Here is a 26,655-nt window from a genome sequence, read left to right as displayed (position 1 = left end):
AATCGTTTGCTAAACAAGATCTCCAAAGTCATTTGTGGGAAATAAACACATAATGAGATAAGGATATCGTTTTCAGCAGGGATATCCTAAAAACCTGACCTGTTGGTGGCCTTTGAGGACTGGGGTTGGTTATCCCCGCTGTAGCAGCTAACGAACATGAGACTTCTCGTTATATTTCAAAAACCAGAAGAAACTCCATTCTGGGCTGAGATTGAAAATTCAATTTTCCTCGCGCTGGCTGAGTCCTTTGGTCAAACAAATAGACCTTGGGCTCTCACAACATCCGGTTGCTATACACTCCCTAAACATCTAGGACAGCTTGGCTTCCTGTCATGATCTTTTCTCTTCCCCGTCTACGCTCCCCTTTTTAGCAATCTTGACGTCCCCGTCCCCCCAAGGAGTTTGCAGAGAGTCCTTCGAGTTTTGGTCAAGGTATCTCCAAATTGGAGCCTATGTTCGTTGTGGGCGCTTTTCGCTCCTATTGTAGGAGTGATTCAGTCTTCAGTACCCTCAACTCTTAGAGATTTCACTGTTCACAGATTAGGCATTAGCTTTTTGTCTCGCTTTAAAGACAAGAACAACCTTTGATCTAGAACCCACTCTGAGTACCTATTATTCTCCTCTAAAAGAGGGTCTTCTCATCTATGTAGGATGAGCTTGGTTGGGATTTGGATGAATCCCGATGTCTTGACATATTGGGAAATACTCGTCACATGTCCAAATTTGCTGCCATTTGTGAAAATCGTACTAAAATCAAATTTCAAACAAAACAAAAAAAGAAGGGCCCAAGTAATGCAACTGAATGCAACTGAATGCAACTGAATTAATAACGCATAAACATGTATAGAACGAAAAACAGGATAAGTTGCCTGATAAAAGTCGAAGCCCAATTCAGGGGGATGTGCCGTCCCTCATCCGTCTCCTGGAAGTTTTCCACGGGTCCCTGGGAAGCTGGTGCCAAGATATACCGCTACGCCGTTTACCTGCTCGGACGCCACTCCGTGCGCCGGACACCATGGGGTCGCGCTTGTTGCTGGGAAAGAACCTGGTGCTGTGGCCGGCGTGCTCCTCTCTCCCCTCACTGGAACCCGGATGCAATGTTACCTCAGCATGTTTCCAGAATGCCGTTTCTGGGAGTCCCCTGGGCTATACGCGGTGTCTAGCTGGCAGCAGTACCCGATGCAGACGCTGCTGCAGTCCGAATTACTCGCGTGACGTCAAAATCAAAAATTACATTTGCTAGCAATGTCCTAAAATTGCTAAATGTTGGTAGTTAATCCGTGGTCAGATTGGATACATAGTTACATAGTTACATTGTAGATGAGGTTGAAAAAAGACAAAGGTCCATCAAGTTCAACCTATGCTAAATTTAGACAACAGATACTTTATCCTATATCTATACTTACTCATTGATCCAGAGGAAGCAAACAAAAAACCCCAGTGTCATCTCATCCAATGATATCTCATAAAGGGAAAAATAAATTCCTTCCTGACTCCAAGAATTGGCAATCGGATTAATCCCTGGATCAACATCCTTCCCATGTATACTTATTTCGTATATCCCTGTATACCTTTCCCATCTAAAAAGATGTCCAACCTTTTTTTGAACAAATCTATTGTATCTGCCATCACAGTCTCCATGGGTAATGAATTCCACACGGTAACTGCCCTTATTGTAAATAACCCTTTCCTTTGTTGCTGGTGAAATCTCCTTTCCTCCAACCTTACTGCTGCATCCAGGGTGGCGCTGAGCTGGTGCGGGCGCTCACGCTGGCCGCGATGAGACACACTGCAACAATGTGTGTGGCCTGCGGGATCGCCCCCCCTGCGGGTGCCCGTGAGCTGTCATCGGCGCTCAGATTCAAGAGTTTAAAACTGCATTACCCTGGTCTAAATTCCTACTTACCTCCTCAAAGAAACAAATAAGGTTAGTTTGGCAAGATCTATCCTTCATAAATCCATGCTGACTATTACTAATAATTTTGTTTTCCATTAGGTATTCCTGAATATTATCCTGTATTAAACCTTCAAGTAGTTTCCCTACTATTGAAGTCAGGCTTACAGGTCTGTAATTCTCCGGTTGTAATCTAGCTCCCTTTATAAATATAGGCACCACATCTGCTTTACGCCAATCTTGTGGTACTGAGCCTGTGGAAATTGAGTCGTTGAATATTAAATATAATGGTTTGGCTATTACTGAGCTTAACTCCTTAATAACTCTTGGATGTATGCTGCATACTTCTCTATCCCTCTTAGGCCTAGGACATAGTGCAATTAGCGTCGCTGAGGCGGGCTGAGCCGCGCTGAACAGATGCACAAAGCCCCTGCATCTGTAATCAGCGCGGCTATAGTTTCTCCCTCCGCATGCGCGCTGATGCGTGCGGAGGCTGAGAAACTTTCCCGAGACAGGCAGTTTTGAAATTTGCCGCTCGGGGAAGCGGAGGAGCGGTCACGTGACCGCTCCCATCCAATGGGAGCGGGGGACTAGTCCCGCCTCCTGGCACGCCCCCGCCCGCCCACAGAGCGCGCTCACTGCCTCACCTGCAAGGACAGGGAAAAGCCCCATTTTCAGCAGGCGAGGCAGAGCAGGAGCGCGCCTCAGCGCGCTCCCAACACACTATGTCCCAGGCCTTAACTGCGACATTGTCCCCTCTTGCTCCACAATCCCGTAGGTCTCCTGTAACACTAATGAAATTGGCAAATGCTTTAATTGCAGCTGCCCTCTGTTGTACTGCAGTTAGACAGAGGAGGCCACCGCCGCCCTCACTCAATGTCTGGAAGGATCAAGTATGGGAGATAATGAGGTTGGGAAGATGTACGCGCAGAAACGTATTTAGATGATAAATGTGCTACAATATTACGGAGCGGTCTTGGCTTTAGCAGTATGGTGGGGATTTCTCTAACATCACAGAGAGTCCATTCCGTTTTGGACCGCGATGCCACCCACTTGATTGAAGTGGAGCTAGTCTTGGGCTCGGCCTGGGCGGCCCCCACACGTGTATCGGTGATACTGTCCTGGGCGACTCCCACACGTGTATCGGTGATATTGTCCTGGGCGGCCCCCACACGTGTATCGGTGATACTGTCCTGGGCGGCTCCCACACGTGTATCGGTGATACTGTCCTGGGCGGCTCCCACACGTGTATCGGTGATACTGTCCTGGGCGACTCCCACACGTGTATCGTGATACTGTCCTGGGCGGCTCCCACACGTGTATCGGTGATACTGTCCTGGGCGGCTCCCACACGTGTATCGGTGATACTGTGCTGGGCGACTCCCACACGTGTATCGGTGATACTGTCCTGGGCGACTCCCACACGTGTATCGTGATACTGTCCTGGGCGGCTCCCACACGTGTATCGGTGATACTGTCCTGGGCGACTCCCACACGTGTATCGTGATACTGTCCTGGGCGACTCCCACACGTGTATCGTGATACTGTCCTGGGCGGCTCCCACACGTGTATCGGTGATACTGTCCTGGGCGGCCCCCACACGTGTATCGGTGATACTGTCCTGGGCGGCTCCCACACGTGTATCGGTGATACTGTGCTGGGCGACTCCCACACGTGTATCGGTGATACTGTCCTGGGCGACTCCCACACGTGTATCGTGATACTGTCCTGGGCGGCTCCCACACGTGTATCGGTGATACTGTCCTGGGCGACTCCCACACGTGTATCGTGATACTGTCCTGGGCGACTCCCACACGTGTATCGTGATACTGTCCTGGGCGGCCCCCACACGTGTATCGGTGATACTGTCCTGGGCGGCCCCCACACGTGTATCGGTGATATTGTCCTGGGCGGCTCCCACACGTGTATCGGTGATACTGTCCTGGGCGGCCCCCACACGTGTATCGGTGATACTGTCCTGGGCGGCCCCCACACGTGTATCGGTGATACTGTCCTGGGCAGCCTCCACACGTGTATCGGTGATACTGTCCTGGGCGACTCCCACACGTGTATCGGTGATACTGTCCTGGGCGGCCCCCACACGTGTATCGGTGATACTGTCCTGGGCGGCTCCCACACGTGTATCGGTGATATTGTCCTGGGCGACTCCCACACGTGTATCGGTGATACTGTCCTGGGCGACTCCCACACGTGTATCGGTGATACTGTCCTGGGCGGCCCCCACACGTGTATCGGTGATACTGTCCTGGGCGGCCCCCACACGTGTATCGGTGATACTGTCCTGGGCGGCCCCCACACGTGTATCGGTGATACTGTCCTGGGCGGCCCCCACACGTGTATCGGTGATACTGTCCTGGGCGGCCCCCCACACGTGTATCGGTGATACTGTCCTGGGCGGCTCCCACACGTGTATCGGTGATACTGTCCTGGGCGACTCCCACACGTGTATCGGTGATACTGTCCTGGGCGGCCCCCACACGTGTATCGGTGATACTGTCCTGGCCGGCCCCCACACGTGTATCGGTGATATTGTCCTGGGCGGCTCCCACACGTGTATCGGTGATACTGTCCTGGGCGACTCCCACACGTGTATCGGTGATACTGTCCTGGGCGACTCCCACACGTGTATCGGTGATACTGTCCTGGGCGACTCCCACACGTGTATCGGTGATACTGTCCTGGGCGGCCCCCACACGTGTATCGGTGATACTGTCCTGGGCGGCCCCCACACGTGTATCGGTGATACTGTCCTGGGCGGCCCCCACACGTGTATCGGTGATACTGTCCTGGGCGGCCCCCCACACGTGTATCGGTGATACTGTCCTGGGCGGCTCCCACACGTGTATCGGTGATACTGTCCTGGGCGGCTCCCACACGTGTATCGGTGATACTGTCCTGGGCGACTCCCACACGTGTATCGGTGATATTGTCCTGGGCGGCTCCCACACGTGTATCGGTGATACTGTCCTGGGCGACTCCCACACGTGTATCGTGATACTGTCCTGGGCGGCCCCCACACGTGTATCGGTGATACTGTCCTGGGCGACTCCCACACGGGTATCGGTGATACTGTCCTGGGCGACTCCCACACGTGTATCGGTGATACTGTCCTGGGCGGCCCCCACACGTGTATCGGTGATACTGTCCTGGGCGGCTCCCACACGTGTATCGGTGATACTGTCCTGGGCGGCTCCCACACGTGTATCGGTGATACTGTCCTGGGCGGCTCCCACACGTGTATCGGTGATACTGTCCTGGGCGGCTCCCACACGTGTATCGGTGATACTGTCCTGGGCGGCTCCCACACGTGTATCGGTGATACTGTCCTGGGCGGCTCCCACACGTGTATCGGTGATACTGTCCTGGGCGGCCCCCACACGTGTATCGGTGATACTGTCCTGGGCGGCTCCCACACGTGTATCGGTGATACTGTCCTGGGCGACTCCCACACGTGTATCGGTGATATTGTCCTGGGCGGCTCCCACACGTGTATCGGTGATACTGTCCTGGGCGACTCCCACACGTGTATCGGTGATACTGTCCTGGGCGACTCCCACACGTGTATCGGTGATACTGTCCTGGGCGGCTCCCACACGTGTATCGGTGATACTGTCCTGGGCGACTCCCACACGTGTATCGGTGATACTGTCCTGGGCGGCCCCCACACGTGTATCGGTGATACTGTCCTGGGCGGCTCCCACACGTGTATCGGTGATACTGTCCTGGGCGGCTCCCACACGTGTATCGGTGATACTGTCCTGGGCGGCTCCCACACGTGTATCGGTGATACTGTCCTGGGCGACTCCCACACGTGTATCGTGATACTGTCCTGGGCGGCCCCCCACACGTGTATCGGTGATACTGTCCTGGGCAACTCCCATACGTGTATCGGTGATACTGTCCTGGGCGGCTCCCACACGTGTATCGGTGATACTGTCCTGGGCGGCTCCCACACGTGTATCGTGATACTGTCCTGGGCGGCCCCCCACACGTGTATCGGTGATACTGTCCTGGGCGGCTCCCACACGTGTATCGGTGATACTGTCCTGGGCGGCCCCCCACACGTGTATCGGTGATACTGTCCTGGGCAACTCCCATACGTGTATCGGTGATAAGGTCCTGGGCGGTTACTTGATGTATATGCAGAACTCTGGGCCACTTTCCTACATCACTTTCCGTTTGTTTGTTCTCCGCCTTTTCCCCTTGTTTAAACGGAACCGCCGCGGTCTTGTTCTCTGGCGCCGTGTGTTGAATGAATCAAATGCGGAGGAGGGGCTTATGCTGTATCGTTCTAGCTTTCTTCCTTTAATTAAGGCTGGTTTGTGTATTTTACTCTGTGGCAAAGTTCAATCAAATCTAATTTACAAAAGAAACCATTTGGGTAACCAACACTCCGCCATTACAGCAGCACCCAGGTTGGGGGGTGTCAGTATTTCCATTTAAATATCCTTCGTCAAGTGGGCCAATAGGAATCCGGATGGGATTACATCACGGCTTCCTATTGGTTCGCACGACGAGTGACATTTAAAGCTGCCATTATCCTAGCCCCAACAAGACCCGTTGGAGCTGCTGTCAGCAGAGATAACAGCACCCCCTACGGAGGCGAGTATCTCTGGAAGCAAGGGTCCCCATAGCTGAAATTCATGCAGTTCAGCTCAGGAGACCCCCTGATTCAATCCTCTAACTACTGTAAAACCTGGAGTACTACTTTAAAGCTGCAGTTCAGTCAATATCCTGCATGTGTGTTTTTTTTAATAAATCAGTTCTGTAGTAAGAAAAAATACTTTTAGCATTTTCTGTTTTTAAAAAAACAACTTTGAAAGACCAATTTTCTTGTATTCTAGTTTAACAGCCATTTGCTAAGGCACTGCCCCTTCTTGTCCGTTCACAAGCCCTGGCACACCCCTTTGTCAGCCCTGCCCTCCCTCTAGCATATGTCAGTGCAGGAGAGCTCATGAATATTCATGAGCTTCCACTGAGAGACAGAAGCAGAAGAAAAACATATGCCATCTCTAATTATGTCACCAAATTTCGCCGATCAATACATGGAGAACGAATTGACCTGCAGCTATACAGTTCTTTAGGTAATTAGAGATTGCACACACAAAACTATTGAAGTAAAAAAATAAATTAAAAAAAAAAAAAAAAAAAAAGACTGAACTGCAGCTTTAAGCGGTTTCTACGAACTGTATTTTAATTTCCAGATGAACAAAATAAACAGAATCTTTTCTTTTAGCACAGTTAGATTAGCTTATGGAAGACAGTTAGATATCAGGCCCCCTGGCACTGAAAAGCTAATCAGGGTTTTGCTGCGACTTCTCCCGCTCCTGGGAACCCACATGACAGGTCTGCTTTGCCTCCCGCAGGGGCGAAAATAACATTTATCTGTACGGGGTCTTCAACGGGTATGATGGGACCAGGGCCACTAACTTTGTGGGGCAGCGGCTGTCGGCGGAGCTCCTGCTGGGGCAGCTCCACTCGGACGTCACTGATGCAGAAGTACAGAGGGTCCTGCTTCAGGTGGGTGTATTGCATGGAAGAACGTAGTTTATGTTGGGGCCTGCTTGTGTCCTCCCTAGGGTCGTCAAGGTCTCCTTTTTTGTGATGCTTTAGATCAGGGGAGGCCAACTCCAGTTCCCAAGGGCCACCAACAGGTCAGGCTTTCAGGATATCCCTGCTTCAGCACAGGGGGTGCCGTCATAACGACTGAGCCACCTGTGCTGAAGCAGGGGCATTCTGAATCCCTTACCTGGTGATGGCCCTTGAGGGCTGGAGTTGGCACCCCTGCTTTAGATGGTCCTTCCTTGTCCTGCAGTTCCAACCCCTGCCTTGTTGTGTCTCTTGGAAGACCCTCTTCCTTTCTCTGATCGACCCTCCACGGATCTTCCTTCCGTGTAGTTTCCATGGTACAAGTTCCCGGGTTTCAGCGGCCTGGACCTCATGTGATGGTCTCGTTAAGTCCGCTCTTCTGTTTCCCCGTAGGCATTTGATGTGGTGGAGCGGAGTTTCCTGGAATCCATTGACGATTCGTTGGCAGAGAAGGCCAGTCTCCTGTCCCAGCTCCCAGAGGTAACTCGGCATATACACACTGAAACCCCTCCCCCCCCCACTCCTCCTCCTCCTCCTCGCGTGTCTGAGCTTGCACTTCATAGTGCAGATTGCGGATGCTAGTGATAATATCCGGAAACTCAAGGTTACCCCAATTAAAGAGAACTTCAGTCTGAATGTTTTCATATCAGGCAATAAATAACTTGTGTGCTTAAAGGAGCACTCCAAGCAACAGGTATGAAGCAGGGGGGCTCCCATGAGCTGAACCCCATTAATATCAGCACCGGAGACCCCCTGCTTCCAGAGATACCGACCTCTGAAGTGGGCGCCGGTATCTCTCTGCGTTTGAAAGCTCTCGTGGGCCAGTAGGAAGACACAAGGGATGACATCATGGCTTCCTATTACCCTGTGTGACGCGGGACATTTAAGCCGCCATTTCAATATCCCCCAACTAGCCCAGCCGGAGCTGCTGCCGGCGCCCCCTTCGGAGGTAAGTATCTCGGGAAGCAAGGTGTCCGTCCCCCTGCTTCACACCTATTTAAATGTGATGGACGTGGGGGTTTCCCTCTGTGTGTCGCTATGTTCAGTGCGCTGCATATCTCTGCTGTCCAGCTGCCAGCTCCTGTGACGTACAGTGACATGGACATCTGACTGTGACATGGACGGTAAGACCCGGTGTCCCATGCGAGCCTACACAACCTTTCGGACCACATCAAGCTCATCTTAAGCTGAAATGTTTTTCTGCTTTCTGGCGATTATTGGGTTAAATGCTGGAGTCTCCAAACCAGCGAAGAAGAGGAGCTCTGGACCAAGCGCCTGTGACCGTTGGAGACTGTGCATTCGTGATAAGAGCCTCAGGTGGCTCTGTGCCAGAGGCAGCTAAAGGCGGGTTTGGGAATGTAATGTGGGCGAGTTATTTATTATATGAGAGGCTGGTAAACCGCTACCCTATAAAAACATGCTTGTGTAACACGAGATCTCCATTTTATTAGCCTGCTTAGCACAAAAGCATTCTGGGAGCTGCTGAATTATAGAAGTACTCGGCTTCGCACAGGTTGCAGTGATCTAAATTTCTCTCCCCTCTTTTCTCTCTCCCCCATTCTCTCTCTCTCCTTCTCTGCCCCTCTTCCCCTTCTCCCCTTCCCTTAAATAGAAGATAGATTAAGCTGCAATTCTCCCCTCCTCCTCCCTCTTCTCCGCCCCAGCTTCTCCCAATCGCATCTTTCCTTTAATACCTTATGATGACCCCAATTCTTTCCGTCCTCTCTTCTCCAACATTCTTGCTTTCTCCTCACGTGCCAACTGACTAACGCTCTTTCTTCATCTGCTTTCTGTCTAAACTTAATAGCTATCTGACTCTATCTGCCACCAGGCTATGCACATTATCATGTCACATGCCAGATACATAGCCTAACAGGTACAACACCCACTGGCTTATGTATATAGAAAATTGTAATACCCCGTACAATTAATAGAATGAATTGATTGTATCCAAACGTAGACAAAAGCCTGCTTACGATAGTAAAAGAGGTGTCCCAATGCATAGCGAACCGACGAACAGCTTCCCAGAATATATGGTAGATACACACATTGATTATACGGTGTTGTCAGAGTCTGTGAATAAAGCGTTGGAACGAGGACACGGACTCCTCGCATTCCTGCCCTGGCGACCCTCGGTGGGCTCTGTATTGTAATGAGTTTGCAAATGGCTGTTACTTTGGCTTGTTGCGTCGCTCAACAGTCGTGCGCGTCTCCTTCACAGTGCCGGAGAGAAGGGAGCATGTACTTGGTATTCTGATCTGCCTTGATCGTTCCTGAGTGCAAATCTACCATCCTGCTGACTTGCTGAGCAGACCCCTACTCTTAATGTCTGTTACACAAGCGTCTTAATGGGAGTGTGTGGGGTCTGCAGTGTCATTTCTGGATAGTGAAAAGGTGAACAAAGTATAGGTGCGCAACTACAATATATAAATGAAGTGATAAAGTGATGTAATTAATAGGTGACCTTAAATGTGAATTGAAGTATAAGGAGCGTCTGCAGCTGTGACACCAGGGATGGCTCTGGTCCCCCCTATAAGCACACAAAAATACAAAAAACACAGCGCACAACGCTCATAGTGCATTAAAAGGTATCTTTAGTAACCAAAATAAGGAGGTAAGTATTGTGCGTACATTTAAATAAAATTAAACAAGCATTTCAGGGTTATTGTTACCCAAACACCAACGGACGCCCGTGATAGTCTCGTGGCTCTCTCCTTCTCACTCCATCAGCCTCGGTGTAGGGCCTGGACAATCTCCAATCCAGTCGCTGGTATTTCAGCTCTCAGCCTTGGGGTAGGGCTTGTACAGTCTCACGTTAGGTGAACAGCAGTCCAGATCGATCTCCGTTTAAATGTGCAATGCCCGTCACTGCACAGGTCTGGATTGCAACGGAGCAGCGGAGCGCACGCTGTTTGGCGTCCTGATCAAACACTTCCTGGTCTGTGACGTCATACAACCGCGAGAGTTCGTCGCAAGTCTACAGATCACCGGACCGGTTCTCTGGGGGTGCTGTGATGTAGAGGGTTCGCAAGTTCTTTAGTCCAACGCGTTTCGAGACCACATGGGTCTCTTCATCATCATTTCTGGATAGCCTACATTGTGACGGTTTACACAATGTTCTAACGTACTGCCAGTAGGATTTAACATACCCATCCTCTACAGGGGAGAGTATTTGAAGTATCCCTCTGATCGCCATTGTTACTCTCTTTCCTGTAGGAGTGCAGCTGATCATGGTCTTACCTGATGCATACAATTGCAGTGCAAAAAGGTAGCCCTGGATCGGGACTCTGTAGAGTTGGGGCTGCGACCAGTACTTTGTTCAATTGCTTTCTGATGCGACTGTAGCCTTTTGGAAGGTCGTACAGACTCCAGGGAGTCCTAGAAAGAGGCGTTAGGGGGCGGGGAAGCTGTTGAATTACCTGGCATTTGTTTGCTTTGGGAGCAGGGGTCTCCAACTCAGTCCTCCGGGGCCACCAACAGGTCAGTTTTTCTGGATATCTCTGATTGAGCCACCTGTGCTGAATCAGTGGCTCGGTCATTATGAGTGAGCCACTGATTGAGCCACCTGTGCTGAAGCAGGGATATCCGGATAAAGGGGTCCTTGAGGACTGGAGTTGGTCACCCTTGGTGTAGCGTACAAAAAGTGTACGGCTTGTTCTAAAAACCCAATGGAAACTTTTATTGGAAGAACAAATAAAGTCATTATGTCCAGAGTTGTGTAGTGGCTGTCTGTGATAATTGTGGTACAAGCTTTGGGATACTATCTACCACCAGTGTGATCAGGGAAGTTACCTTGTTTAAAGCATTGTGTTCTACAGTTAATCACCATTGGCCATTAAGGTTATGGGAAAATCCACAATAAAGGGACATTCCTTGTAAAGGCCTTTCTGCAAGAGGGACTCAATGGGGATCTGGGTAGTTGGCACTGCTGCTGCAGGGAACTTGTGTTGTCGTTTCCGAGGATCCGGTACCTGAACCTTAATTTCCGTATTGGAAACCCTACTGCAGTCCGATTTCGTTTGTGCCAATACTTTCCAATGGTGCCATACGTCTGCCAGATTGGGGTCTCTCGTTTTCAAACATGCCACCACATCAACGACATATTTGTGTGTATGCTGAATGCATATCTGTAATTGGAGGCAATTGCCAATTTTTACCGCGGGATCCCGTCCACAATATCATGTTACTCCAGTCGTTACACCAGTCTACCATTAGAACCATGATCTGGTTGGATGTCTGAACCGAGGAGGGTAACATTGAATGCGCCAGCTACCACCAATGAGACAGATATTTTAACAGTGCCTAGTTTAGACAAACAAACTAGAGCGTAGAGGTCAATTTCCCCTGCAAACGTTGTGATAAGAACCACTTGGCCCAATCAGTCTGCCCATTTTCCTATCCACTGGACAACCCCAGACCCCATCTGATCCTTGGCTTTCTTTTATATTTAGGCTGGTTTTAGGTCTATCCCTCCGCATTTCTGAATCCCCTTACTGTATTAGCCCATACCCCCTCTGTTGGGAGGCTATTCCATGAATCCAGCATCCTTTCCGTGAAGAAGTACTTCCTCTCATTCCCCAGAGTGTCCACTCCCCTTCAGTTGTTGAGCATGGCCTCTTGTTCTAGCGCCTCTTTCTCTGAAATATGCTTCCATCCTGTACTTTGTTGAAACACTTGGTATATTTCAAGGTTTCAGTCATAACCCTCTTCTTCATTCTCTCCCTCCCATCTTGTACATATTAAGTCCCATCAGTCTTCCCTGGTATGTTTTATGATGGAGAACATGTACCATTGCAATAACCCTTCTTTGCACAATCTCATTTATTTATGTCCTTGTGGAGGTATGGTGCCCGGAACTGGAGATCTGGGCTCACCATGTCTTGCGCGTCCACTCACCGAAACACCTCCACGTGGCGGCTCGCTGTGTCTTGCACGTCTACTCACTTGAGGTTGAAGCTGGAACCTCCCCCATACCACTCAGATTCCACCTGAATCAGGGTACTCACTTTCCAATTAATTAATGTAAGAAGTTGGAAGCCTTTTGTTTCAATGCTTTATGGTTACAAAATAGAATGAATATATATCTATATCATTCTATATTTTCAAAAGCTTCCTGAAAGCTTGTGTACTAAATGGAGATCTCCAGTTACAGGATCTCACGCATGTTTTTATAGGGTACTTGTTTACCAGCTTCTCATACAATAGATTACTCACACACATTCCAGCCCCAAACCAACCTTTCTCTTCACCACAAGTTTCCAGTTTGTTTTTTTTAGTAACTCAGGAGCTCCTGGCAAAGGGCCACCTGAGGCTCTTATCGCGCACGCATGCCATTGCTCTATTCTTCTCCACTTTGTTAGCTCTTCAGACACTAGCGTTTAACCCCACAATCACCAGAAAGCAGCCTCAAGCATTGCAGCTTAAGAAGGTGTTGATGCGGTCTGAATCTTTTCTTTGCTCCCATGGGGATTTGACACCAGATTTTAGCGACCGTTTGGTGACAAGGAGGTTTATTTGTATTTTTATACTCTTTATTCAGATTTCAATATGTGTAGTGGGGAACAGAGAGAAGAATGAAGGGGCGACATTGGGGACCACTAAAATATGAAAAGGAAAAAGACATAAATTCAAAAGTGATCTGTGAGCATCTCATCCTACCATGTACCCCACTGGTTTTGATATGTTGCATTCCACTGTGGATTGAGGTACAATTGTGTAAAACAGCCCTATATCCAATGCCCAACGTAGCCCAGCCACAATTGGTATCGCCAAGGGCCAATGGAGACCTCAGGAGAACTAAAGCTCCATCTAGAGAGGCGTCATTGATCTTTTTCAGCGGCAGTTCCAATACTCGAAGTTTCCACATCAATCTGATAGGGAGCTTGTGAGCCGTTCCATAGACACCACGTCCCATATATGCTTCATTGTCTAGACCAGGGGTGGTCAGGTTTTCAGGATATAACCGCTTCAGCACAGGTGGCTCAATCCGCCATGATTGAACCACCTGTGCTGAAGTAGGGATATCCTGAAAACCTGGTCGCCCTTGAGGACTGGAGTTGGCCACCCCTGGTCTATAGCATCCTCTGGGCCTCTGCCCTCCCCTGGTCCACCACTATATAACAATGTCTGGCAGTAAGGCTGCGAACCCGCTGCGGCCGGCGGGGCACGCGGCCGCGAACCACCAGACCCTTGTCCGAGTGGTCCCTGCCCCCGCTGCCTCCTTCTGACAGGGCTGACTACGTACTGTGACGCGTCAGCCGGCCGATGCTGCAAGAAACTTGTGAATTTTGGCGTTGACGCGTCACGTGGTACGCGAGTCAGCCAATGGGGAGGAGGGGAGGGAAGGAGCTAGGTGGGAGGCGCCTTGGGCGGGGAGCAGGGAAGGAGCTGCGTGTTATTACAGTGTGTGGGTGTGTGTGTGTGTGTGTGTATATATATGTATGTGTGTGTGGGGGGTGGACAGCACCACGATCGGGGCCCGCCCCACTCCCGCCCCCTTCCCTCTCCGGCTCCCTACAGACCACATATCGCGGTCTGTGTCTGTCAGTGCCCTGCCTGTCTGCAGTGCGGGCGCACTGACTGAGGGAGCGGGGCCTTAGCCTAAGGATGTGAGGAGCCGACTAGGCCTATTAAAGAGCGCCACCCAAGAGTCTGTGGTCATAGAGGTCCCCAGTGCTCTGTTTCAGGTTGCATATTTTGGATCAGAGAGGGGAAATGTTCGTCCAGTCCCACGCAGGAAGGTTTTTTTATTTTAAGGGTAATTTTATTATAAAGTATTTGAGTGTCTTTAGCGGTGACGTATGCCCGGTGTTACACAGTTACATAGTTACATACATACACAGTGGATGAGGTTGGAAAAAGACATGCGTCCATCAAGTTCAGCCTATGCTAAATTTATACGACAGATATTTTATCCTATATTCGTACTTACAGTATATTGATCCAGAGGAAGACAAACAAAAAAACCACAGTGACACATTATCTAATGATAACTCATAAGGGGAAAAATAAATTCCTTCCTGACTCCAAGAATTGGCAATCGGATTAATCCCTGGATCAACATCCTTCCCATGTATACTTATTTGGTATATCCCTGTATACCTTTCCCATCTAAAAAGTTGTCCAATCTTTTTTTGAACAAATCTATTGTATCTGCCATCACAGTCTCCATGGGTAATGAACCCCACACTGTAACTGCCCTTACTGTAAACAAACCCTTTCCTTTGTTGCTGGTGAAATCTCTTTTCCTCCAACCTTAAGGGATGGCCCCGAGTCCTTTGCACTGCACGTGGGATGAATAGTTCTTTTGAAAGCTCCTTGTATTGTCCCCGAATATATTTGTATATAGTTATCATATCCCCTCTTAGACACCCCTTTTCTAATGTAAATAAATCTAGTTTAGCTAGCCTCTCCTCATAAGTTAGAATGTCCATCCCCTTTATTAATTTGGTGGCTCTTCTCTGCACTCTCTCTAGTTCCATAATGTCTTTTCTTAGGATTGGTGACCAAAATTGTACTCCATATTCAAGGTGTGGTCTTACTAATGCTTTGTAAAGGGGCATAATTATGTTTACTTCCCTTCCATCCATTGACCGTTTGATGCAAGATAAGATCGTGTTTGCCTTTGCAGCTACTGCATGACATTGGGCACTATTGCTAAGCCTAGTGTTAGAAGTATCTCTGCTGCTAGATAATTTAGTTACATCGTATCTTCCCGTCATCTATGAACAGTTGAAAGTGATGTGAATTTACGTTCATTCCTATGATACCGGGAACTTCCTGTACCACAAAGAACATCATCCCAGTGGCAGCACAGAGACTTCCTGTTCTCCTTCTCAGATGTTCATCCCAGTGGCAGCACAGAGACTTCCTGTTCTCCTTCTCAGATGTTCATCCCAGTGGCAGCACAGAGACTTCCTGTTCTCCTTCTCAGATGTTCATCCCAGTGGCAGCACAGAGACTTCCTGTTCTCCTTCTCAGATGTTCATCACTTGAAAGCATCAATCCTGTTGAAAATGAATGTACATATCAGGGGTTCTCAACTCCAGTCCTCAAGGGCCACCAACAGGCCAGGTTTTCAGGATGTCTCTGCTTCAGCACAGGTGGCTGTCATAACAAGTGTGTATTTGTGTGTGTGTTTTATGGGATTAGAACCTCGGGAGATATCGGTGACGTTACCAGCATTACTTCCTGGTTTCTTCATGGGATTTAAATGGGCGACCAATAGGAAGCCACAATGGATGGCGTTGCATCTTCGAATCTCTGCTTAGTATGTACGACCTCTTAGTACCACTATTAAAACATTAAAAATAAATACAACTCTTTCCGTTCCTGTTTTAAGAGCGCATATATTGTTTACAGCACACCAGAAAAGCATTGTTCAAATATTCAACAATTTCAGATGTTCTCAAAAATCCGTCCCAGTAACACTACTTTCATTTGAAGACCCTGCGTTCAGCGACCATATCTTCTTCAATCTGTCCATTGTCGCGCATGGCGACATCTCAAAGCCATAGTCTAGTTGCTGCGTTGACGATGGCTTCAGGCTATGTAGGTGGTTCTTATTTCCTGGTCACGTTCTCCTCTCTCTGCTCCTCCTCTCCGGCAGGGAGTGATCCATCAGCAGCTTCCCAGCCAGTACCAGAAGATCGTGGAGCGGCTGAACGCCCTGGAGAAGGAGATTTACGGGGGAGCGACGGTCATCGTAGTGCTCGTCCTGAACAGCAAACTTTATGTCGCCAATGTCGGTGGGTGAGCCGGAGACGCTGGAACGGCCCGCCCTGAATTGTGACGTAGGCGTGTCAAATGTTAATGAGTCACTGGCCCCTGTGCTGTGAAAGAAGGTGTTACATGCCAAGTGCTTTCACTTAAGGGCTCATTCTATATGTGCTGAAGCGGTGAATGGGCGGCCGAAACTCCCCCGTTGGCTTCAATGGGGAATATCTGCAGAAAACGCTCCGATCGGCCACTTCGGCACATATAGAATCAGCGGCTTAATGGCAACTCGCATCTCTGCTTCTAAATGGGGTGACAACTTAAAGCAGCAAACCGCCCCACTGCACAGTGCTCTGGGGAGGGCCCCATTTTAACATCCCCGGGTCCTTGATATTCCAAATGCGTCGATCTCCTAAACGGAGCATCGGTTTACAAAAAAATGAATATGGCGTTGGAATAGGACGGAAAGCGTCTGCGAGGACGCCACTGCTTTCCATGCAAAGGAAAAGATGGCTGGGGGGGGAGACAGGCCGGGCCGCCTTTGATGTGAGGCCCATATTGAGGAGAGGAAGCAGCAGTGATGTTAGTTGCCATTTTAAGAGTCAGCACAAATATTCTTGCGTAAGGGTATTTCTCCAGGTGGGAGGGTGGGATTGGGGTGGAAATAAAAGAAATGACCGTGGAATTTGTAGGCAGGAAGTGCGCTGATAACGCCAGGTTTTGTTATTAGTAGAAAACGTTTTTTATTTGACCGGATTTCAGGCACAAACAGAGCCCTGCTGTGTAAATCCACGGTGGACGGACTGCAGGTCACGCAGCTTAACGCGGATCACACCGCCGAGAATGAGGACGAGATATTCCGACTCTCACAGCTAGGTAAGAAGCTCGGTGTATGAACAAAAGGGGTGGACGTATACGCACACAGACATACACACGCTTAGATGTATACGCACATACACACGCTCCGACGTATACCCACACAGACATACACACGCTCCGACGTATATACACACGCTCCGACGTATACGCACACACGCTCCGACGTATACGCACACAGACATACACACGCACCGACGTATACGCACATACACGCTCCGACGTATGCGCACACACACGCTCCGACGTATACGCACACACACGCTCCGAAGTATACACACACACACGCTCCGACGTATGCGCACATACACACTCTCCGACGTATACGCACATACAGTGGTTGACAAATCTCGCAAAAAGCTACTCGCCGAACAAAAAAATCTACTCGCCCCCTAGGCCCGCTTTTAAAAAAAAATGAATAAATTCCTGGTAAGAACAACATTCGTTTTTGACATAAGTTTATTTATTATATTACATTATACTACAATTAGTCCTTGTTTTGTGTGTGTGTGTGTGTGTGTGTGTGTGTGTGTGTGTGTCGGATTTAGAAAAAAAAGCCAGAATGACTACTTTCCTGCACCCCTTAACCAGTGCCTGGATGCCCCCGCTTCACAATATCTAAAGCTGAAATCCCACCTGGGATCTTACCTGATCCGCAGTCCCTCAATGTCCAGGTACCTCATTCCCGCAATGTTATACATTGGAGGGGAGGTGTTCCCTACCTGTCTTCTGGGTTAGGGGGGGTTCCGATGTCTCCCGTGTGAAGCTTGAGAGTCAGATCTGGAATAAAGAACTATAGGTTATTTCGGTGTAGTATAGGGCAGTTAAGATATATAGGGTAAATAAGATATCCAGATACAGAGAGAGAGCGAGCGTGAGAGAGAGCGAGACAGAGCGAGCGTGAGAGAGAGTGAGATAGAGCGAGCGTGAGAGAGAGTGAGACAGAGCGAGCGTGAGAGAGCGAGACAGAGAGAGCGTGAGAGAGCGAGCGAGAGCGTGAGACAGAGCGTGAGAGAGAGCGTGAGCGAGAGAGAGCGAGCGAGACAGCGAGCGTGAAAGAGCGAGACAGAGCGATAGAGCGAGCGTGAGCGAGACAGAGCGAGTGTGAGAGAGAGCGAGACAGAGCGAGCGTGAGAGAGAGCGAGACAGAGCGAGCGTGAGAGAGAGTGAGACAGAGCGAGCGTGAGAGAGCGAGACAGAGCGAGCGTGAGAGAGCGAGACAGAGCGAGCGTGAGAGAGAGCGAGCGTGAGAGAGAGCGAGACAAAGCGATCGAGACAGAGCGAGCGTGAGAGAGAGCGAGACAGAGCGAGCGTGAGAGAGAGCGAGACAGAGCGAGCGTGAAAGAGAGCGAGACAGAGCAAGCGTGAGACAGCGAGCGTAAACGAGAGCGAGAATGTTGTGGTGGGGAGGGTGACTGGGTGGAGGTGTGGGGGGGTGGTTGACTGGGTGGGTGATTGACTGGGGAGGGGGTTGATTGGGTGGGTGATTGGTTGGGGGGGTGATTGGGTGGGGGGGTGACTGGGTGATTGGGTGGGGGGGCTACTTCTGGTGTCCTACCTTCACACCCACACACACACTTTCTCTCTCATACACACACACACTTTCTCTCTCATACACACACACGCTCCGACGTATACGTACAGACACACGCTCCGACGTATACGCACATACACGCTCCGACGTATACACACACACGCTCCGACGTATACACACACACGCTCCGACGTATACACACACACGCTCCGACGTATACGCACACACGCTCCGATGTATGCGCACATACACACGCTCCGACGTATACACTCACACACGCTCCGACGTATACGCACACACACGCTCCGACGTATACACACACACTTCGACACATACACACGCTCCGACGTATACGCACATACACACGCTCCGATGTATACACACACGCGCGCCGACGTATACGCGCACACACACGCTCCAACGTATACGCACACACGCTCCGACATATACACACACATGCTTCGACACATACACACGCTCCGACGTATACGCGCGCACACGCTCCGACGTATACACGCACACACGCTCCGACGTATACGAGCGCACACGCTACGACGTATACGCACATACACACGATCCGACGTATGCGCACACACGCTGCAACGTATACGCACACACACGCTCCGACGTATACACACACACGCTTCGACACATACACACGCTCCGACGTACACGCACTCCGAGGTTGCGCACATAAACAAGCTCCAACGTATACGCGCGCACACCCTCCGACGTATACGCGCACACATGCTCCGACGTATACGCGCACATACACGCTCCGACGTATACGCGCACACGCGCTCCGACGTATACGCGCACATACACGCTCCGAAGTATACGCGCACACACGCTCCGACGTATACGCGCACACACGCTCCGACATACTGCACCGACACACTTTATTCGAGCAAATACCCGGTATGTACCTGGCAGATACCTGGAATGCGCCGCTCCTAACCTCTGACAAGCCCCGTTGCATTTGCCTTCCCAGCCTGGGTTCATGCCTGGCTGATGGGCGGCTGATCTGTTAAATGATAATGATTAGGATTTAATAGGCTGCAATGCTTCGCGTGTCTACCAGATGGCATAAATTCATGAATTGTAATGCAGTTTATATATATATACTGTGCAGTATTGCAGCCAGCGGGAATAAAATGCTTCAATCCCTGCTTGGAAAATAACTCAATGTACTCGGGCAGAAAACAGTCACAAACCTCAATACACCCGGGTATACCCGAATTCGTGGGACTAGCCAAGCTCAAATAAAGTGTGTCGCCAGTGTATACGCGCACACGCTCCGACGTATACGCGCGCACACGCTCCGACGTATAGCGACGTATACGCGCACACACACACGCTCCGACGTATACGCGCGCACACACGCTCCGACGTATACGCGCACACACACGCTCCGACGTATACGCGCACACACACGCTCCGACGTATACGCGCACACACACGCTCCGACGTATACGCGCACACACACGCTCCGACGTATACGCGCACACACACGCTCCGACGTATACGCGCACACACACGCTCCGACGTATACGCGCACATACACGCTCCGACGTATACGCGCACACACACGCTCCGACGTATACACGCACGCTCCTCCGTATACGCACACACACGCTCCTCCGTATACGCACACACACGCTCCTCCGTATACGCGCACACACGCTCCTCCGTATACGCGCACACACGCTCCTCCGTATACGCACACACACGCTCCTCCGTATACGCGCACACACGCTCCTCCGTATACGCGCACACACGCTCCTCCGTATACGCGCACACACGCTCCTCCGTATACGCGCACACACGCTCCTCCGTATACGCGCACACACGCTCCTCCGTATACGCGCACACACGCTCCTCCGTATACGCGCACACACGCTCCGACGTATACGCACACACACGCTCCGACGTATACGCACACACACGCTCCGACGTATACGCGCACACGCTCCGACGTATACGCACACACACGCTCCGACGTATACGCACACACACGCTCCTCCGTATACGCGCACACACGCTCCTCCGTATACGCACACACGCTCCTCCGTATACGCACACACACGCTCCTCCGTATACGCGCACACACGCTCCTCCGTATACGCGCACACACGCTCCTCCGTATACGCACACACACGCTCCTCCGTATACGCGCACACACGCTCCGACGTATACGCGCGCACACGCTCCGACGTATACGCGCGCACACGCTCCTCCGTATACGCACACACGCTCCTCCGTATACGCGCACACACGCTCCTCCGTATACGCGCACACACGCTCCTCCGTATACGCGCACACACGCTCCTCCGTATACGCGCACACACGCTCCTCCGTATACGCGCACACACGCTCCTCCGTATACGCGCACACACGCTCCTCCGTATACACACACACACACGCTCCTCCGTATACACACACACACGCTCCTCCGTATACGCACACACGCTCCTCCGTATACGCACACACACGCTCCTCCGTATACGCGCACACACGCTCCTCCGTATACGCGCACACACGCTCCTCCGTATACGCGCACACACGCTCCTCCGTATACGCGCACACACGCTCCTCCGTATACGCGCACACACGCTCCTCCGTATACGCGCACACACGCTCCTCCGTATACGCGCACACACGCTCCGACGTATACGCACACACACGCTCCGACGTATACGCGCACACACGCTCCTCCGTATACGCGCACACACGCTCCTCCGTATACGCGCACACACGCTCCTCCGTATACACACACACACACGCTCCTCCGTATACACACACACACGCTTCTCCGTATACGCGCACACACGCTCCGACGTATACGCGCACACACGCTCCGACGTATACGCGCACACACGCTCCGACGTATACGCGCACACACGCTCCGACGTATACGCACACACACGCTCCGACGTATACGCACACACACGCTCCTCCGTATACGCGCACACACGCTCCTCCGTATACGCACACACGCTCCTCCGTATACGCACACACACGCTCCTCCGTATACGCACACACACACGCTCCTCCGTATACGCACACACACGCTCCTCCGTATACGCGCACACACGCTCCGACGTATACGCGCGCACACGCTCCTCCGTATACGCACACACGCTCCTCCGTATACGCACACACACGCTCCTCCGTATACGCACACACACACGCTCCGACGTATACGCGCGCACACGCTCCTCCGTATACGCGCACACACGCTCCTCCGTATACGCGCACACACGCTCCTCCGTATACGCGCACACACGCTCCTCCGTATACGCGCACACACGCTCCTCCGTATACGCGCACACACGCTCCTCCGTATACGCGCACACACGCTCCTCCGTATACGCGCACACACGCTCCTCCGTATACGCGCACACACGCTCCTCCGTATACGCGCACACACGCTCCTCCGTATACGCACACACACGCTCCTCCGTATACGCACACACACGCTCCTCCGTATACGCACACACACGCTCCTCCGTATACGCACACACACGCTCCTCCGTATACGCACACACACGCTCCTCCGTATACACACACACACGCTCCTCCGTATACGCACACACGCTCCTCCGTATACGCACACACACACTCCTCCGTATACGCACACACACGCTCCTCCGTATACGCACACACACGCTCCTCCGTATACGCACACACACGCTCCGACGTATGCGCACACACACACTCCTCCGTATACGCGCACACACGCTCCTCCGTATACACCCAGACACGCTCCTCGGTATACGCACACACGCTCCTCCGTATACGCGCACACACACTCCTCCGTATACGCGCACACACGCTCCTCCGTATACACACACACGCTCCGACGTATACGCACACACACACTCCTCCGTATACGCACACACACGCTCTGACATATACACACACACACTCCTCCGTATACGCATTCACGCTCCTCCGTATACGCACACACACACTCCTCCGTATATGCACACACACACTCCTCCGTATATGCACACACACGCTCCTCCGTATATGCACACACACGCTCCGACGTATACACACACACGCTCCGACGTATACGCACACACACACTCCTCCGTATACGCACACACACGCTCTGACGTATACGCACACACACGCTCTGACGTATACGCACACACACGCTCCGACGTATGCGCACACACACACTCCTCCGTATACGCACACACACACGCTCCTCTGTATACGCACACACGCTCCTCTGTATACGCACACACACGCTCCGACGTATGCGCACACACGCTCCTCCGTATACGCACACACACACGCTCCTCTGTATACGCACACACGCTCCTCCGTATACGCACACACGCTCCTCCGTATACGCACACACACACGCTCCTCTGTATACGCACACACGCTCCTCTGTATACGCGCACACACACTCCTCCGTATACGCACACACACGCTCCTCCGTATACACACACACGCTCCTCCGTATACACACACACGCTCCGACGTATACACACACGCTCCGACGTATACACACACACGCTCCGACGTATACGCACACACACACTCCTCCGTATACGCACACACACGCTCTGACGTATACACACACACACGCTCCGACGTATGCGCACACACACACTCCTCCGTATACGCACACACACACGCTCCGACGTATACGCGCGCACACGCTCCTCCGTATACGCGCACACACGCTCCTCCGTATACGCACACACACGCTCCTCCGTATACGCACACACACGCTCCTCCGTATACACACACACGCTCCTCCGTATACGCACACACGCTCCTCCGTATACGCACACACACGCTCCTCTGTATACGCACACACGCTCCTCTGTATACGCACACACACACTCCTCCGTATACGCACACACGCTCCTCCGTATACACACACACGCTCCTCCGTATACGCACACACGCTCCTCCGTATACGCACACACACGCTCCTCCGTATACACACACACGCTCCGACGTATACGCACACACACACTCCTCCGTATACGCACACACACGCTCTGACGTATACACACACACGCTCCTCCGTATACGCGCACACACACTCCTCCGTATACGCGCACACACGCTCCTCCGTATACGCGCACACACGCTCTGACGTATACACACACACGCTCCTCCGTATACGCGCACACACACTCCTCCGTATACGCGCACACACGCTCCTCCGTATACGCGCACACACGCTCCTCCGTATACGCGCACACACGCTCCTCCGTATACGCACACACACGCTCCTCCGTATACGCGCACACACGCTCCTCCGTATACGCACACACGCTCCTCCGTATACGCGCGCACACACGCTCCTCCGTATACACACACACACGCTCCGACGTATACGCGCACACACACTCCTCCGTATACGCACACACGCTCCTCCGTATACACACACACGCTCCTCCGTATACACACACACGCTCCTCCGTATACACACACACACGCTCCGACTTATACGCGCACACACGCTCCTCCGTATACACACACACACACTCCGACGTATGCGCACACACACACTCCTCCGTATACGCACACACGCTCCTCCGTATACACACACACGCTCCTCCGTATACGCACACACGCTCCTCCGTATACGCACACACGCTCCTCCGTATACACACACACGCTCCGACGTATACGCACACACACGCTCCTCCGTATACGCACACACGCTCCTCCGTATACGCACACACGCTCCTCCGTATACGCACACACACGCTCCTCCGTATACGCGCGCACACACGCTCCTCCGTATACACACACACACGCTCCGACGTATGCGCACACACACACTCCTCCGTATACGCACACACGCTCCTCCGTATACACACACACGCTCCTCCGTATACGCAAACACGCTCCTCCGTATACGCACACACACGCTCCTCCGTATACACACATACGCTCCGACGTATACGCACACACACACTCCTCCGTATACGCACACACGCTCCTCCGTATACGCACACACGCTCCTCCGTATACGCGCACACACACTCCTCCGTATACGCGCACACACGCTCCTCCGTATACGCACACACACGCTCCTCCGTATACGCACACACACGCTCCTCCGTATACGCACACACACGCTCCTCCGTATACGCGCGCACACACGCTCCTCCGTATACACACACACACACGCTCCGACGTATACGCGCACACACGCTCCTCCCCCACTCCCCGCGAGGCTTACCGGTGATTCCCCCCTCCCCCACTCCCCGCGAGGCTTACCGGTGATTCCCCCCTCCCCCCCTCCCCGCGAGGCTAACCGGTGATTCCCCCCCTCCCCCACTCCCCGCGAGGCTTACCGGTGATTCCCCCCCCCCCCCACTCCCCGCAAGGCTTACCGGTGATTCCCCCCCTCCCCCACTCCCCGCGAGGCTTACCGGTGATTCCCCCCCTTCCCCACTCCCCGCGAGGCTTACCGGTGATTCCCCCACTCCCCGCGAGGCTTACCGGTGATTCCCCCCCTCCCCCACTCCCCGCGAGGCTTACCGGTGATTCCCCCCCTCCCCCACTCCCCGCGAGGCTTACGGTGATTCCCCCCCTCCCCCACTCCCCGCGAGGCTTACCGGTGATTCCCCCCTCCCCCACTCCCCGCGAGGCTTACCGGTGATTCCCTCCTCCCCCACTCCCCGCGAGGCTTACCGGTGATTCCCCCCCCCTCCCCGCGAGGCTTACCGGTGATTCCCCCCCTCCCCCACTCCCCGCGAGGCTTACCGGTGATTCCCCCCCTCCCCCACTCCCCGCGAGGCTTACCGGTGATTCCCCCCCTCCCCCACTCCCCGCGAGGCTTACCGGTGATTCCCCCCTCCCCCCTCCCCCACTCCCCGCGAGGCTTACCGGTGAATGTTTTCAGGATATCCCTGCTTCAGCACAGGTGTCTCAATCAGTGGCTCAGTCTTCGACTGCAACACCTGGGCTGAAGCTGGGATACCCTTTAAAGCCGACCTGTTGGGGGGTCACAAGGACTGCAGCTGACCCCCACTGACTTAACTTCTATTAAACATGTAAGTGACCTCCGCTCCGCCTGACATCACAATGCCACACCCAGATTAATGGTGCAGCGCGCCTTCGGTGACTGGTTCTTAATTAAACAGTCCCGCTGGGCACCATTAATCTGGGTGTGGCATTGTGATGTGAGACGGAGCGGAGGTCACTTACATGTTTAATAGAAGTTAAGTCAGTGGGGGTCAGCTGCAGTCCTTGTGACCCCCCAACAGGTCGGCTTTTAAGGGTATCCCAGCTTCAGCACAGGTGGCTCAATCACTACCTGCTTCAGCACAGGTGGCTCAATCAGTCCCTGCTTCAGCACAGGTGGCTCAATCAGTCCTTGCTTCAGCACAGGTGTTGCAGCCGAAGACTGAGCCACCTGTGCTGAAGCAGGGATATCCTGAAAACCTGACCTGTTGATGGGGTCTTGTGGGCCGGAGTTGAGCCCCCCCGAGTTAAGTGATTGGAACATTTTATTTTTATCAGAGCGAGACACGTGGAAGTGCGTCCAAACAGTTTCATTCAACAGCAGCGGGCGTATCTTACTCCCGCCAAAGCGGCCGCCATTCCCCGTTACAGTCGATGGGGAACGTTGTCCGAGAACCGTCCCAACCGGCCACGTATAGGACAAGTCCCGTATAGGACAAGCCTCTATCTGATCCCTCTGGCAATAAGGCGGCCATTGCATTTCCAAATCTTCATATTAAAGTCCCCCTTGATAAAGTCATTTGGCGCCGTCCTGGCGCGGTGAGAATGACAGGGGACCGGCGGTGTGCTCCAAACCAAATCACTCACCTTTGAACCCGATAAGACGGTTGAATTGTTATTGATTTGTTGTTAAAGAAGCGGGTTACATGAGCCTTTGGGGGGCTGGGGGTACGGCGGGGCTGGGGGTACGGCGGGGCTGGGGGTACGGCGGGGCTGGGGGTTACGGCAAGGCTGGGGTACGGCGGGGCTGGGGGTGCGGCGGGGCTGGGGGTGCGGCGGGGCTGGGGGTTACGGC

At 52.4% G+C, this 26,655-nt stretch overlaps 1 protein-coding gene across 1 annotated transcript in view; it reads left to right on the top strand.

Moving 5' to 3' along the window:
* Window positions 1-26,655, top strand: part of TAB1 (TGF-beta activated kinase 1 (MAP3K7) binding protein 1) — a 63,843-nt gene that overhangs the window by 9,198 nt on the left and 27,990 nt on the right. Inside the window, exons 3-6 of the mRNA XM_075573751.1 lie at window positions 7,282-7,435; window positions 7,898-7,984; window positions 16,113-16,251; window positions 16,982-17,095. Of these exons, the coding sequence (XP_075429866.1) occupies window positions 7,282-7,435; window positions 7,898-7,984; window positions 16,113-16,251; window positions 16,982-17,095 (494 nt within the window). The remainder of the gene's footprint in view (window positions 1-7,281; window positions 7,436-7,897; window positions 7,985-16,112; window positions 16,252-16,981; window positions 17,096-26,655) is intronic.

This window comes from Ascaphus truei, chromosome 17, assembly GCF_040206685.1.
Source record: "Ascaphus truei isolate aAscTru1 chromosome 17, aAscTru1.hap1, whole genome shotgun sequence".
NCBI lineage: Eukaryota > Metazoa > Chordata > Amphibia > Anura > Ascaphidae > Ascaphus > Ascaphus truei.
Note: the sequence above shows the minus strand (reverse complement) of the source record. Positions and strands in the feature narration are given on the sequence as shown.